Source organism: Dromaius novaehollandiae, chromosome 17, assembly GCF_036370855.1.
Source record: "Dromaius novaehollandiae isolate bDroNov1 chromosome 17, bDroNov1.hap1, whole genome shotgun sequence".
Lineage (NCBI taxonomy): Eukaryota > Metazoa > Chordata > Aves > Casuariiformes > Dromaiidae > Dromaius > Dromaius novaehollandiae.
In genome coordinates, this window is record NC_088114.1 from 9,220,545 (window position 1) to 9,234,706 (window position 14,162).

Sequence of the window (14,162 nt, forward strand, 5' to 3'; positions counted from 1 at the left end):
GTGTGTGCCGAGAGGCCGCGAGCTCACTTCAGGCCTTATTCATGTGGATGAGGCAGGCAGCTGAGAGACTGTGGAGTGAAATGGCCTTATAGATGCTGTCAGAGCATGACGGTGGTACGTGAGCAGAGACACTGCTGTCGCTCTCACTAACTCTCCCTGGCAGTACTAAGCAGGAGTGAGCCTGAACTCCCTCTCTTTTTCTCCCATAAAAAAAAGGAAACGTATAATGAGATTGCTTTTGTATCATTTGACAGCAAATGCAGCTGGATCCCCACAAGCTAGAGATAGGTGGTAAACTCGACCTGTTCAGCAGACCTCCTGCCCCCGGGGTGTTTCCAGGCTTCCATTACCCACAGGATCTCGCCAGGCCTCTGTTTTCAACCACAGGTAAGGGAGGATCATCATTTGTCACAGAAAAGAAAACAGTCGGTGTATTTAATGTGTCTCTCTACAGCTATGTAATTGAAGCAGGCAAGACTGCTACACAGGGATGTGGAAACACTAGGGACTAATCTGAACTGGGCTGTTAGCAGAGATGAGCCACTGGGCCATGCTCTGTCTGCCGCCTCTAATGCAGATTCCTCTGAGTGTCACTGATCCTCAACAGTGTGTCTGTGCAGCTGGTTTTTATGTGCCTGGCTAATAGGCTATAGAGTGATTTTATAAAGCAATTTTGACAAAAAGCTTCAAAATGTTTCCATTGCACAGGATCGGAAATGGCACCGGCTTCTTTCTTTCCTTTATATTTGCCATGTTGCTCTTCTCAGCTCCTCCACTCACCACGTTTCTGTTTGTTTTCTGAAAACGTGGGTTTTTGTAAAATAACAAGGTCAACAAATGTTGACAAATATCACAGAAAATGTATTGGTGAAAGCTATGTTTTCTGAATGTGAAATTCCCCTGTGTTCCACATTTCTAAGGCTTAAAATGGCATATTGAATTAAAAAAAGATATATATAATTTATATTGATCAATTGCTTTCCAATATATTGGAGAAATAATTACAGTTAGCACACTTACCAGAATGCAACCAGAGTTTCACCGCACTGTGGTGGGTGGCTCTGCAATTCTGTCATTCTTGTTTTGGAGGTCACTGGGTCACTGCTTCTATTCATGTTGGTGTTGATCTACGAAGTGTTGTTTTTGTTCTGTTCCCAGGGCTTAACTTTCCTCCTAGACTTTTCCAGGTTTCTTTTCTGTGTTTCAGATGCTAACGCAGCCTTCTGAATGAGCTATATCAATTGATATGATAGAATTTAGCTCCTTATGTCTGTAATTAATCAGCAGCTAATGTAATTTTCTTTTCTAACTTTACTTTGCTTGTATGATACATTATTGCTTTCTCATTCTAACTCAGACTGTAGACATGGTCATGTTCAGCCTTGATTCAACCCTGCTGAAATGATTGAGGTTGGATAGAAGTGTCACAAATTTTGTCTCAAACTGACAGAAAACTGATCGATTAGAATCAAGCGGAAACCTCAGTGAGATCTGAGACTCAAGTGCAGGTATCAGATAGCCTTCAGGAACTCCACTGTTGATCCAGTCTATGTTTCAGCCCTTATCTCTGGATGGAAATTCTTAAACATCAGATAGAAGTTTCCACCATAGATAACCAGAACGGGTAATGCTTGTATATCATAGGATGCTGCCCTGTATTTTTGTATGTGTAAAGGCACTTTGATAGTAGGGGCCAACATACCTATTGTAGCTGTTTGCTTCCACTGTCTTTGGTGTGTCCTGTGTCCATTATGAGAGTCTTGTTTCACATGCAGTTTTACTATTGAGGACTGTATTGGACAGAGTTTGACCATAAGAGGTAGAAACAGTCTGTTGAATCAAGCACCAGTCCAGTTGATGTTTTGAACTTTTTCTCTTTTAAAGATGCAAGCATGGTCTGCTTCTCCATTCATAAAAGCAAGAGGGGAAATAGTATGGAATAGATTTGTTAAAGAAGGCGAATTAATAGAAAACTTTGCCTTCGCTGGAGATAGATATCCTTATAGCAACTAGTCTGCGAGTATATTAATCACAAGAGGCATCACACAGTAAATCTAGGTAAAGAGTGCTATCAAAGTGAACAAACATCGCAGCAGCAACATATAGATGAATAAATCTTCTACTCTGCAATATCTGAGGCATTCTTTTCACCTTATCGAACAAGCATGTAGTTGATGTGAATCATTGGTTCTGCGGCATTGCCTAGTTACTGTGGGAGACATAAGTTATCTTAGGGCCACCTGTCTTCAGGACGGATGTTGAGCTGCCTGGCAGACGCTATATTTAATAACTACCTGACAGCCTGCAATGCTGCTCCTGGCTTTCTCCAGAGGATTTTTTATTATCAGCCTGTGTAGTTGAGTTTGTAAGCCGTCTCCTTTGAAGAAATCTCCCATCCATTATACACCTTCTGAAATCTTAAAGGATTAGAAAGATGACAGTCTCCATCTGTCTTGGAGCATTGGAGCAGTCAGAATGTTTATAGATAACTTGAGGTTTCTTTGCTGTAGTTGCTCTTAAGTTTCCTTAACTCATTTTCTGGCTGCTTAGGTTTGTGGTGCCCGAGTTGGTGAGGGACTCGCAGCTCTCTCCCTCTCGGGTTTTATGGTCTGCTCATGTTCCGGACACATCAGGACATTTTACAGTGACCTTCTGTTATTGGGCCCTGTCTCTGAGGCAGTGCCAGGCCAGGGCTTACCAGCACCAATCCCAGCTTGGGCAAAATCCCGCTCATCACAAAGAGGAGGGAATGAGCCGTGTTTGGGTTGCTGTTCCTCCTGTGTACAGTGATTTCTTCCCTCTGTTCCCTCTGCTTTCCCTGTGACCTTTCATAGTGCTACATCTCTCAGGTATCGTACTTGTACTAGGGCTGATGATTTTGCCTTGCAAACAAAGCCAGGTGTGGATTTGAAGGGGGAAACGTTTCCTTCCCCCACAAATCATGGCCACAGAAGCAGCTGCCTCCAGGAACTCACCACTGGTGGGAGGCATTCAAGTGGGCCACAAACTGGGAGAGGCAGAAATCCTTGTGGGGAAGGCAACAGGAGAGCTTGAGCACCAGGTGGGGAGAAAAAGGACAATAATCCTCTTACACTAGAAGAAAAAGTTATCAATTGGGAAAGCAGTGATTGCTTAAGCCAGCCCTTGTTCATGCCCAGCATGGCTGCTGCTTTTTGCCAGAGGCTACCTCGTATTCCTTCCAGTTGTAAGAGAGGTTAACTTTTTACCAGCAAAATACGGAGAGGAGCACTGAAAAGTAACATCCAAAAGCTTTATTTAGGTGTTGGTCTATTTTGCACATGACTTAACCTGTCCTCAGGAAAGTGCAGCCTCTGTCATTGCCTGGTATTACTAGTTTCTGACAAAATGGGACAATTTGTTTAATGCATGTGTGTGGCAGGTCTTGCTTTCTGCAAGGGAACCAGAAGCTACAATTGCAGTTACATTCAGGCAGCATCCAAAAGTTATGGTTTTTGTTAATTCTGCTTTGTCCGCAGCAGCAGAAACATTAGCGTGGAGAAGGCCCCCAAAGGACATTTGCATTCCAGACATTTGCAGTCTGTGTAGTCAGTGTAATACTGGAGACACAGAAACATTTTGGTGCATACATCCAAAACATAGATCTTCAAAACTTGACTTCAGGTGCATCCTGAAAATGTCTGGACTGATCTTAGTGTGCTATGCCAGACCCAACCACAGCCAGATTCCTCAGCCACACTCTCATTTGCAAGATCTATGTGAGTCGATCTTCCTCTGAATCGCGTGTATCCATCCCTGCATAGGTGACACTAGTGCTTTTCCTATGATGTGGTTGCAAGCCCATTCAGTTCAGTATGCGTCTACCTTCAGGGGAAGCAAGACTCCTGTTTTCTGCACTGTTTTTCCCTTCTGAAGCCGTTCTGAGCATGAACCTGGTCAACTCTGAAATACAGGACAGAGTAGCTTGTTTCAGCCCATTCTTTCCCCTTTTTTCAACCTAGCAATTCAGTGTGCTCAGCAGTAATGTTCCTTCCCCACAAGGTAGTGTGGTACCGTGGCAATGAGCAGTGTCTAGGAAGGAAGTAAAAAAACCACGAGGGAGTCTGTGGATGTAGAGACAGATGTGAGAGTGTAGATGGAGATCTCATGGGAGAGGCATGATCGATGCTCCCTATGTGCCTGTCATTAACTGCTTTTTCATAGGGACTCTAATCAGTCACTTCAGAGCACCTTCTGTCTGGGCCCATAACCTAGGGTGACCCTTTTTCATGTAAACACAGAGTAATGAATGAGAATGCCAAACAAGGAGATTAACTTCCCCGTTATTACAGGTGAGTGGCAACATTCAGTGCAAGGTCTCCTGCCTCCTAGCCCTGACGAACTCCTTTAAAGAGCACTTAAAGAAATTCTACCTTTAGCTCACTGAGCTGGTGTTTGGGGTTTTCCCCCACCTGTGCTATGCTTAAATCTGTCCTGTGCCTTTGTGTCCAGTTCTTGAATTTGCTGGTCAGGACCTTCATGTATGCAACCAGTTACCCGCCACTGAACTAACAAGAGACCTTGTTCTCACAGGTGCGACACATCCAGCCACCACCCCCTTTGGTCCTTCACCTCATCACAGCAGTTTCCTGCCTACTAACCACTTGGCAGGTAAGTGTAAGTAAACCCTGCCTTCACCTTTATACCGCTGATCCCTTCGTGGCTCTCCGGCTCGGTTCTGCCTGAGGCACTCTAGCTCTAGCAGAGGGAAGGCTTAAACTGTCTCAGGAACCAGAAGTTAACTAGGAAGTCCTCCCACCCACACCACCTTCCCCAGCACGCCAGCTGATCTCCACCTTCCAAGGGGAGGCCTCAGGATTAGGGAGCTCCTCTGCTGCCAGGGAAGAGGGCGATGCAAAACAGGCAAGTCCATCACCAGTGGGAGACTGCACACGGGTGGAAATCTTAGCTGTAGAGCCCCTCTGTGCTGCTGAGTGTGCTCAGGGAAACAGTGGAAATTTTATTTCAAAGGTACCGTGGTTTAAGATGAGCTCCTCCCATACCCTTTTCCACCTATGTAAGTTCTTGGCTAGGTTCTTTATTTAATGTCAGTGAAGAGTTCCTGGCAAATAGCTGTTCTGCACATTTTGCCTGTCTTTCTGTTTCCTAATTGGCAGTAAGTAGAGCCTCATTTTCTCAAATTTCCTCATTCTCAAAGCTCACGAGCAGCTCATTGCCAATTAAAGTTCAAGCTCTGTTGATTAATGTTTTAGTAACACTCATCCAATCGGTAAATGGAACATGCCACGTGACCTAGTAGATTTTTTTCCTGTTGCAAGTACCCACATTTACATCAATTCCTGAACATTCAGTCAAAATTAACTGTATCTCTGCAGAGTCACTCAACTACCTAATATCAAAGTGGAGAGGCAAGAACAGCTATTTAAAAATAAATAAATAAGCAAATAGCTGTTTGCTTAAAAATCCAAATGTTTATATTATTTGACTTGATATTTTCAATATAAGGATATCTGTGAGGAAGCAGAGAGTGCCTCACCTCCTGTTGCTTACATGAAAGGTAAAGATTTTAAAGGGACAGTTGAAAAGTCATCAGAATGGCAAGTTGTTCATTGATCACCAGTAGAAAAAAACCTGAATCTACTGGTATATTTTAACCCATAACCATCTCTGCAGTGCAGAGACCTGAGTCAGGCTATATCTGCTCAGAGTGGAACCTCTTCTGATGATGGTGCTTCTAAGAGAAAAAAACAAAAAGCAGGACTTCTTGTAAGACAGGTGTCAGTAGCCAAGTAGTTGGTTGCTTGACTGGGAAGGCTAAGATTCGTCTTCTGCCTCAAAGGATACAAACCTCCCATCTCCTTGTTGTAGTGCCTAAGACTACACTATCATTTCCTCCACCTAAATGATACACTATCGTTTTCTCCACCATAAGCTATTATGGGAGAAGATTTCAGCACAAACAGGCTCACAAGGCTAGCTGGTGTCAGGATGGATGTCCATAGCAATTACCTTAGGACTGTCTTGACCCACCATTATGCAGAGGGCAGAAAGTTGTGTACAAAAGCAACAGTGAAACAATGCGTTCCCTCAATACGCTGACCAAGGACCCTGCTGAGGTGGTTCTTTCAAGGCAATTGCAATGCTTTTACTATTGCTACTACTGATAAGGAAAGAGAGTTACAGTTCAGCAGCAGCCACCCTAATTTCAGCTATTAGACCTTAATTTCTAGCTCCCCTTTGACTGGCATACAAAAGTTTATTACAGCACCTGTTTGCAGAGTGAGCACTGAATCCCTTCTCCATTTTAACATGCTGGGAAATTTCTGTGCAAAGAACCTTGCAATGAGAAGGATCAGCTTAAAGTCTGGCCTAATCCTACTTGGATTCAGACCGTTAAGAAGGGGAGGGGTGCGTTTCATTCTCCAACATTCTTGGCTAAATGCCTGCTAAATCCCTGTTTGCCTTTCCAGATCCATTTAGCAGGTCAAGCACCTTCAGCGGCCTTGGGAACTTAGGCAGCAATGCCTTTGGAGGATTAGGCAGTCATGCTCTGAGTAAGTACTGGCTGGGTTACTTCAGACAAACATCCCTTCCAGAAAAGCCACATGCTAATATTTACAGCAGCTGGTGGTAGTTTTTAAAGAAATTTGTTTCCTAACCTCCATTCTCCTATCTGAAAACACTGCACCTAAGATTTCCAGGTCTCTGCGGTGGGAGCTTTTCTGCATGTCACACATATCAATAGCCGTGCTTTGTGTCTCTTCACTGCTGAAGATTGTTACCTTGTGTGATCCTAGAGGTGCTAGAGCTGCAAGACTCGCTGCACTCTGCTACCCTATGGGCATGTGAAGTAACACCCTTCAACAGCAAAGATGCACAGTGGAACAGCTATTGATACTTCTCCTAAATCACTGTGTAGACTTTTCTCTGTAACCATTGTCTGAATTACCTGTCTAAAATGATTTTACTTTAAAAACATGTTACTTGTAGGCAAGGCATTCTTGAGAGCCACAAGTAAGAGAGCATGCTTTTGCATCTCAATGGTGCAACAGGAATCAGTTGAAGATTGATGGAGGAAAATCAAGTGACTGTTCTAAAAAGCCTGCAGCCAAGCCCTGTTTTTTATATACACACACATACATACCACCAAATAGTCTGATTTCTTTAACAAAAACATCCCTGAATGCTCAGCTGCAGGCAGCTGTTTGTTTCAGCTTCAACCCACAACCGCTGAAGTTTCTGCCAGTGAGGGGAGCTGAGGAAGAGTATTGCTTTTGTGGTGGAACCCTTGCTGGGGTGGGGGGACAGGAGAAGCTGGGCATTTTTAGTCATCTCTGAGTTATTCAGATGTGTAGTTAAAGCTTCCTCCGTGATTAGCCTTAAAAAGAGCTGGTGGATCTTTCAGCCAGTGTTGGAGTTATCTCTGTCCACCTGCTAGTAGCTCCCCCACACCATTAGCTCCAAATTAAAGTCTTGAAAGGACAGTTCTCATTGTAATTAGCATTGTGCAAAATTTAAATGCAATTATTTGGTTTGAATTGTTTTTAACGCTTCCTCCTCCCCCCATTATTCTAGCTCACAACAACATTTTTACTCACAAAGATGGCCCAAACCTGCAGAATTTTAATAATCCCCACGAGCCATGGAATAGACTCCATCGGACCCCACCATCCTTCCCAACACCACCACAGTGGCCCAAGCCAACAGATTCGGAGCGAAGCTCCTCAGTGACAAACCATGACAGAGACAGAGAGCGGGAGCGCGAGCCTGAGAAGAGGGATCTTTCTCTGAGTAAAGATGACAGAGACAAAGAGCGGTAAGTGGCATGTGCTTTGAGCAGTTTCTTCTAGTCCTCTTTTTCCTCTGTATATTTTCCAACTTTTCCTTCACCTTCAGTTCTTATATTAAAATCATCTTCAAAGACGATGTTTCTCTTTGAAGTAGCAGGTAAGCATGTCCCTCAAATAGGCACAAGTGTTAGTGACAAAAACAAACTTCTTTGCCTTTTAGAATGTGTCCTTTCTGGAAGTATCGTAGTCCTTCAGTCCCTGCTAACAGGCTGATAAAAAGCACCAGGCCGAGGAAATGAGCACGTCGCTAAGTTTTCAGAGTGTGCTTGCATGTTCTCAGCAGCCTCCTTCAGGAGTGCCATGTATTCTGAAATTGTGAAGGTGGTATTGTGACAGGTCCATTGCAGACAGTCACCGTTCCCATTAACGTATAGATACGCTGAAGAATTCAAATATTAGCTGGACAATAATGAGGTAAAAATGCAAATGCCTCTGTCTGGATCAGTGTGCATGAATCCATTGATGAACTTGATTTCAAAAATTCTAGTGCAGACAAGCCCTTATTAATGATGGCAGAACTGTATCACCTGGGCTATAGGTACTTCATTAGCTTCCAGCCATATGATTTTGAAGCTGTGAAGCCCTTTATATTTCAGAGCCTGGTCGTCTCCAACAGGGTACTTCTTTGTAGGCAAAACAGCCTGCAAGACTTAGATGTGTGTGACTAGTGATGGGGATTTCATAGTTTGCCTAGAGTGTTTTTAATGAGCTATTTAGGCAGTGCCTGTGAACATTAATACATAGAAGCAATAGGCTGAAAATTATCTTCCATTAAATGTAAAATTGTATGACCCCTTTGTATGAATAGTCATTTGGATAGGAAGTTCCCCTGTTGGCTTTAGCTTAAGTCATTTGCAAACCTAAGTTACTTTACTGTCGAGTGTTCACACAGGGGTTAACATCTCTATTACATATCTATTAATTCAGCTTAAACTGTCCCCAGCATCCCTATTTAGACCTGGTTTTAACAAACTATGTCCTTGACCAACTATCAGGACTCCCACGGTGAGAGAACTCTGGGTTACTAAATGTAATTGTAAGGGAAAAATACTCACAAAACTCCCCAAAACACTTCTGGTTTTCAGCACTGTGGTGTTTCGGCTCACGAAAGGAAACCCAGCATAAAACTTGAGCATCAGCGGGTTTCTCAGCTGCATAATGCAGTTCTCTCAATCACACTGTCATACTTTGCATTTAAAGTATCTCTAACTTAAGAGCTTGCAAAATGCTTTTAAAGGGTGAGCTTTATTTATTCCCCTCTGAAAGAAGTGGGAGTAGCTGAGACTAATCGACTTTCCCACAGATAGAGGTGCAGTTAGAAACTCAGACCCTGTTTTCATGCCTCTCATTTTAAACAATGGACATTGTCATCAAACCCCTTGTTACTCATAGCAGGCCCTCTTGAAACAAAGGCCAATCAGTCAGCTTCATGGCCTGTTTGCGGATTTTCTTCCTTACGCATCTAGCTTAATTGCCAAAGCTGACCATAACAAACTCTCCTGCAGCTCCATAAGCATTATGTTACGGCTGCTTACAGGCGATGAGGCTGTCTCATGAAAGACCTGCATACATTTCCGTCGGCTTCCAGAACCAGTTTGATTTGTGTGCCTGGATCCATGTCACACGCAGGCAGCAGTAACTGAAGTCTGCTTTAGGAAAGGAGCCTGAGTTTAGCGTGTTATAGCCAAGAAAATCATTGGCAGCAGGATAGATGTATATTAAGTACCCCAAAATCATCTTTTCTAAACTCTCCTCCTTGCACTACATTTCTCAGTGAGCTGGTCTTTCTCCAGAGATGAATGTACTGTTCTTTCATGTACATCCCCTATTCCCCATCTTGTGGACATTTAGCATTTTTTCAGAACTTTAAAGGCAGGTAGGACATTTCTTTAATGTACTACCACAGCTGTAGCTGACACTTGAAGAGCATTTCAAATAATTTTCAGAGGAGTCTCTGTTCTGCATATCCAACATTGCATATATGTTTGTTCACACCAAACAAGAAAGTATTTTCTGTCTTTATACAGAGACCTCATGGATAAAAACAGACATTCAAACAGATCCTCACCGGCATCAGCTCCAGTGACGCATCAGATAAGCAATCTCATCCGCAGCAACAGCCAAACTTCCAGTGATCCCATCAGGCAGGTTAGCCTTGGTGAAAGGGAAAGGTCCAAAGAACCAGAGAGAGATCACCCTGACCGGCTGAGAGAGCCACCCATAGCAGAACACAAGATTAAAGAGAGCCGTTCCCCAGTGAAGGAAACTCCAAGCCATGATAAGAGACCCTCTGAGGACAACACAAAGCCAGTAATCCAGTCTGTATCCCCATACAGCAAACCTGCACTAAGTGAGAGCTTGAAGCTTACCAATCTAATGAGCAAGGAAATGGAGAGAAAGACAGAGCTTCCCAGTGACCTGCAGAAGATTAAGAATGACATCAAAGTCAAAGAGGAGAGGAAGGAAGACAGTGATGTACTGGTGGTAGGATCTGAACCTTCCCAGCACTCCCGATCAGTGGAGCATCCCCCACCACCTACTTTGCATGGATTATCATTGCCTCACTCAATGGCTGCCTCTATGCCTATCTCCATGGGCAGTGTTCACCAGATGAACAACATGAATGTGCTGGACCGCAGCAGAATGATGACCCCGCTCATAGGCATGAATCCTTTATCAGGAAGAGAGAGGCTGCCGCACCCTGGATTTTCTTGGGACCCCATGAGGGACCCATTGCGAGATGCCTACCGGAGCTTAGACCTGCACCGTCGAATGGACTTCCAGCTCCGGACGGATCCTATCCATCGGTTCCCTACCACCTCTGGATTTTACGACCATGAGCGTTCTTATAGAGACAGGGAGCCACACGACTATAACCATGAAAACCTTCTTGAAGCCCGCCGAGAGCAGGAGCGGTTGCGGCAAGTGGAGGAAAGAGAGCGCTTGCACTTACGGGAAGAACTTGAGCGTGCCAGAATGCACCACTTGCACTCGTCCCCTATCGAAAGTCACCTGGCACACGTGCCATCCTTCATGCCTCATTTAAGCGGGATGCATTACCCCAGACTGAGTCCATCCACTGCCATGCACAATGGGATTTTAAATAGGAACCCACCAACCGCAGCGCTGAGCGCCCCACCGCCTCTTGTACCAGCGAGCAGCACCAGACCTGCCTCCCCACGCAGGACTACTCCACTCACAAACTCAGAGTCCAGGGACTACTCCCCCTCTAGGAACCCCAAAGAAGTAGAGGCACGATAGTCCCCAACATTGAATTTTAAACTCGCCTGTACATAAAACAAACAAACAAAAAAAAACAAACAGAAAAAAAAAACAAAAAACAAACCTTTTACAAAATGCACTGCTGTAAACTTTTTTTTTTAATGTAAAATTTGTAGAAGTTAAGCACATTTCCATAAATAATGGGGTCGGGGATGCAGACTTTCCAACAAGAAGGTTGCTGAGAATGGGAATTTAATATATAGGTATTGATTTTTGGTTTTGTTTTTTGTTTCTGTGCTAAAAAAAAATGAGTTAAAAATATCAAGTTTGTACATTTTTTCCCAAATGTGAGAAACATTTTTAATGGATTTGTATTTTTTTTAATTTTGTGCTCTTTATTCACTTAAAAAAGAAGAAATTTTGCTTTTGTTTTTAGTTAAATTTGCATTTAAAAGGCCTCAGATCCTTAAGAAAAAATACCCAGGGTTTCTTAAAAGTATTATTTATGGAAATACTGTAGTTTTACAGTCCACTGTGAGGTTCCCTTCTGAGGCCAATTGATCACTTACCTTGGTACTTTGGAACCGAAGTTACAGATATATATTAAAATATTAATAATAATAATAATGTACAAAACTGTTTGTTTTTTGCCTTATTATATTATGCAGAAATTTAAGAGGAATTTTTTTTGACTTCTTGTTTTAAACAAAAAAAACAAAGAAAACAAACTGTAAATATTCTGTTAATATAAATGTACACCAATATTAAATTCTTAACATAGGTAGACTTTATAAAAATGGTTTCTAGAACCACTCTGGTTATTTGTTAACATGGTTACAACTCATACTCTTGTCACAGTCAGAAATTCACACTCAGAAAGCTAAGTACGGCATATATACTTCAACTATGCAAGAACTTGGAGGCAGGTCTTAGTGGATGTTGGGGGGAGGAAGGTTTTTAAAAAAAAAAAAAACAACCCAAAACAACTAACTCGCAACGATGGAGACAGAATGGAAGTGGCATGTGAACAGGAAGAAGGATGCTTGTGTTTAACAAAAAAAAAAAAAGAGAGACTGAATTTTTTTGTGCAACACAAGGGACAGTTCGTCAAGGAAAGAGAGACACGCTCCTGGAAGGGAATTTTGGTTTCCTACTTTTCAAGCTGGCAAAAGCAGATGGAACTGGCACAGTACCATGCGGCAGACCCTTTCCTTATTTTTTTTCCTTTTTTTTTCTCTTTTTTTGTGTTGTGGGCAGGATCGCTGGCAAGCAAGGACAATTTTCCGTGGACCCCTTGTGCTAATTGTGCAGTGTTCTTATTGGAATCTGTATACAAGACAAAGTAGAATTTTAGGAGTGCAAAAAAAAAAGTCTAATGGTTGATTAAAAAAAAAGAAATTCTGATATATTATCTATAGTACATGAAGACCATAAGCAAATGTTTGTTTCAGTGTGGTTCTGCCTTGAACTGCTTTTTGGCATGATTTATTTTTTATTTCCAATTTTACTTTTCATCCATATGTAAATTTTGCCATGTTTTACTTGCTGTACCATCCCCCCTCCCTTATTTTATTTTTCAGTGTCCATGTTTTATATATCCTGGGCTTTTTCTCTCTAGTTAATTCAGCCATCCGCTACTATTTTCTTGGCTCTGTAACTCTTGTTTCCCCCCCCTCCCCGTCCTCCCCCCTGCACCCCCTGTAATTTTAAACATTCAGTTTCCTTGTAGATCAATGAAGATAAATACAACATTGATTTTGGATGAAAAAGGTGGTCGAGTGTTTGTGTGTCGCAGCCAGCCCCGCTGACTCGGAGCCTAATGGTTTATCGACAGCGCGCTCGTGCCGGCGGCTCAGTGGGGGCCGCGGGGGCCGGACGCCTGGACGCACGGACGCCCAAGGGAGCAGCGCCCCGTGCAACGGCTCGTCCCGGGGAGTCGTGCTGCCGGCGCAGCTCGGGGAAGGTGCGTCCGGGAGTGCCGGCCGCCGCGCACGTTGCGTTGCGTTGCGTTGCGTTGCGTTGCTTTGGTTTGCTTTGCTCCTGCAGCATCTGCGTGCAGCTGGAGCAGGCGTCTGCGGGGGCACCTCGCGAGCCCCCTCCCTCCCCAGGGGCGACGGCATTTTAGCAGCTTCTGTTTCTGAGTTTGCGTGTGACTAAATTACCGAGCATAGAAAAAGAGAATGAAATAAAATAGCAGGGTCCTTAATCTGATGAAAGGAGGCTCACAACAAAATAGGCGTTAAAAATCAGCACCTGCTCTGCCGGCTGGAATCGGAGGAACGTGTCACACATGGTGGAAGGGAGAAGTGCGTTGGTCTCGGCATAAAGATGTTAGTAACGCTGGCTCCGGGGGACTGCAGTCCTCTCCCAGGACCGCTGCCCGACAGGCCATTCTGCTTGACACCACCCCGGCGCCGACCCGAACCCGTGAGCCTCCCTCGCTTCCCTTGGAAAGCGCGTGGCTGCGTCTCCCAGGGCGGGCAGGAGCAAAGAGGGGCTGGTCCGTGCCCCCCTCCAAGCCGTGCAAACTGATGGTACGGCTGGTCCACGTGAGATTTAAAAAGTGAGCGTTAAATCAGCGCCGGAAGAGTCCATCCCGACCGATGCAGTGGCAGTCGGAGTATTAGAAGAGGATCCGCGATCTGCCGTCGGCTGCACGTGGAGGCGTTGCTCCTGCAGCTCCGGAGGACGATCCGTCAGCGACGGCGCGCTGCTCTGGAATTCCGGTGGAATTACGCGGTGCCGCCTGTCCGCCTGCTCAGGAAAAGGCTCTTCCTGATTAATGGCATTATTACGTAAACACGGCAACTAATTAATTCTGCCTTATTCCTTTAAGCTACCCCAGCTGAGTCTTCTGTTCTGAAGAACTGTTACCGAAGGGCTCTCTGGGTTTTTTGCGTTTCTACCACAGTTAAGCTTTCATTTTATGCAATTTTTACTATTTTTGTCCCGCTTTTGGCCTTCTCCCAAGAGATTCCTTCAGCCATTGACAAAGGGGGGGTTTAGCAAGCCAGGGAGTGCTCATGGGAGGGAGCGGATGGGATGTGTAAGGTTCATCGCTTGCCTCGTGCAGCCTGTTTTAGACAAGGTGCTCTGGAAAGAGGGAGCACA

The 14,162-nt window shown here is 44.2% G+C and overlaps 1 protein-coding gene across 23 annotated transcripts in view; it reads left to right on the plus strand.

The window, feature by feature from the left end:
• FBRSL1 (fibrosin like 1) overlaps positions 1–12,820 on the plus strand; it is a 553,713-nt gene extending 540,893 nt beyond the window's left edge. For 16 of the 23 annotated variants that reach the window (XM_064522089.1, XM_064522082.1, XM_064522085.1 and 13 more), the window contains 5 exons: positions 255–387; positions 4,552–4,635; positions 6,450–6,533; positions 7,555–7,795; positions 9,857–12,820. In XM_064522089.1, the coding sequence (XP_064378159.1) occupies positions 255–387; positions 4,552–4,635; positions 6,450–6,533; positions 7,555–7,795; positions 9,857–11,090 (1,776 nt within the window). In that variant the 3' untranslated portion in view covers positions 11,091–12,820. The remainder of the gene's footprint in view (positions 1–254; positions 388–4,551; positions 4,636–6,449; positions 6,534–7,554; positions 7,796–9,856) is intronic. The other 7 variants (XM_064522069.1, XM_064522072.1, XM_064522074.1 and 4 more) reach the window with 2 other exon arrangements.
• The last annotated feature ends 1,342 nt before the right edge of the window (positions 12,821–14,162 follow it).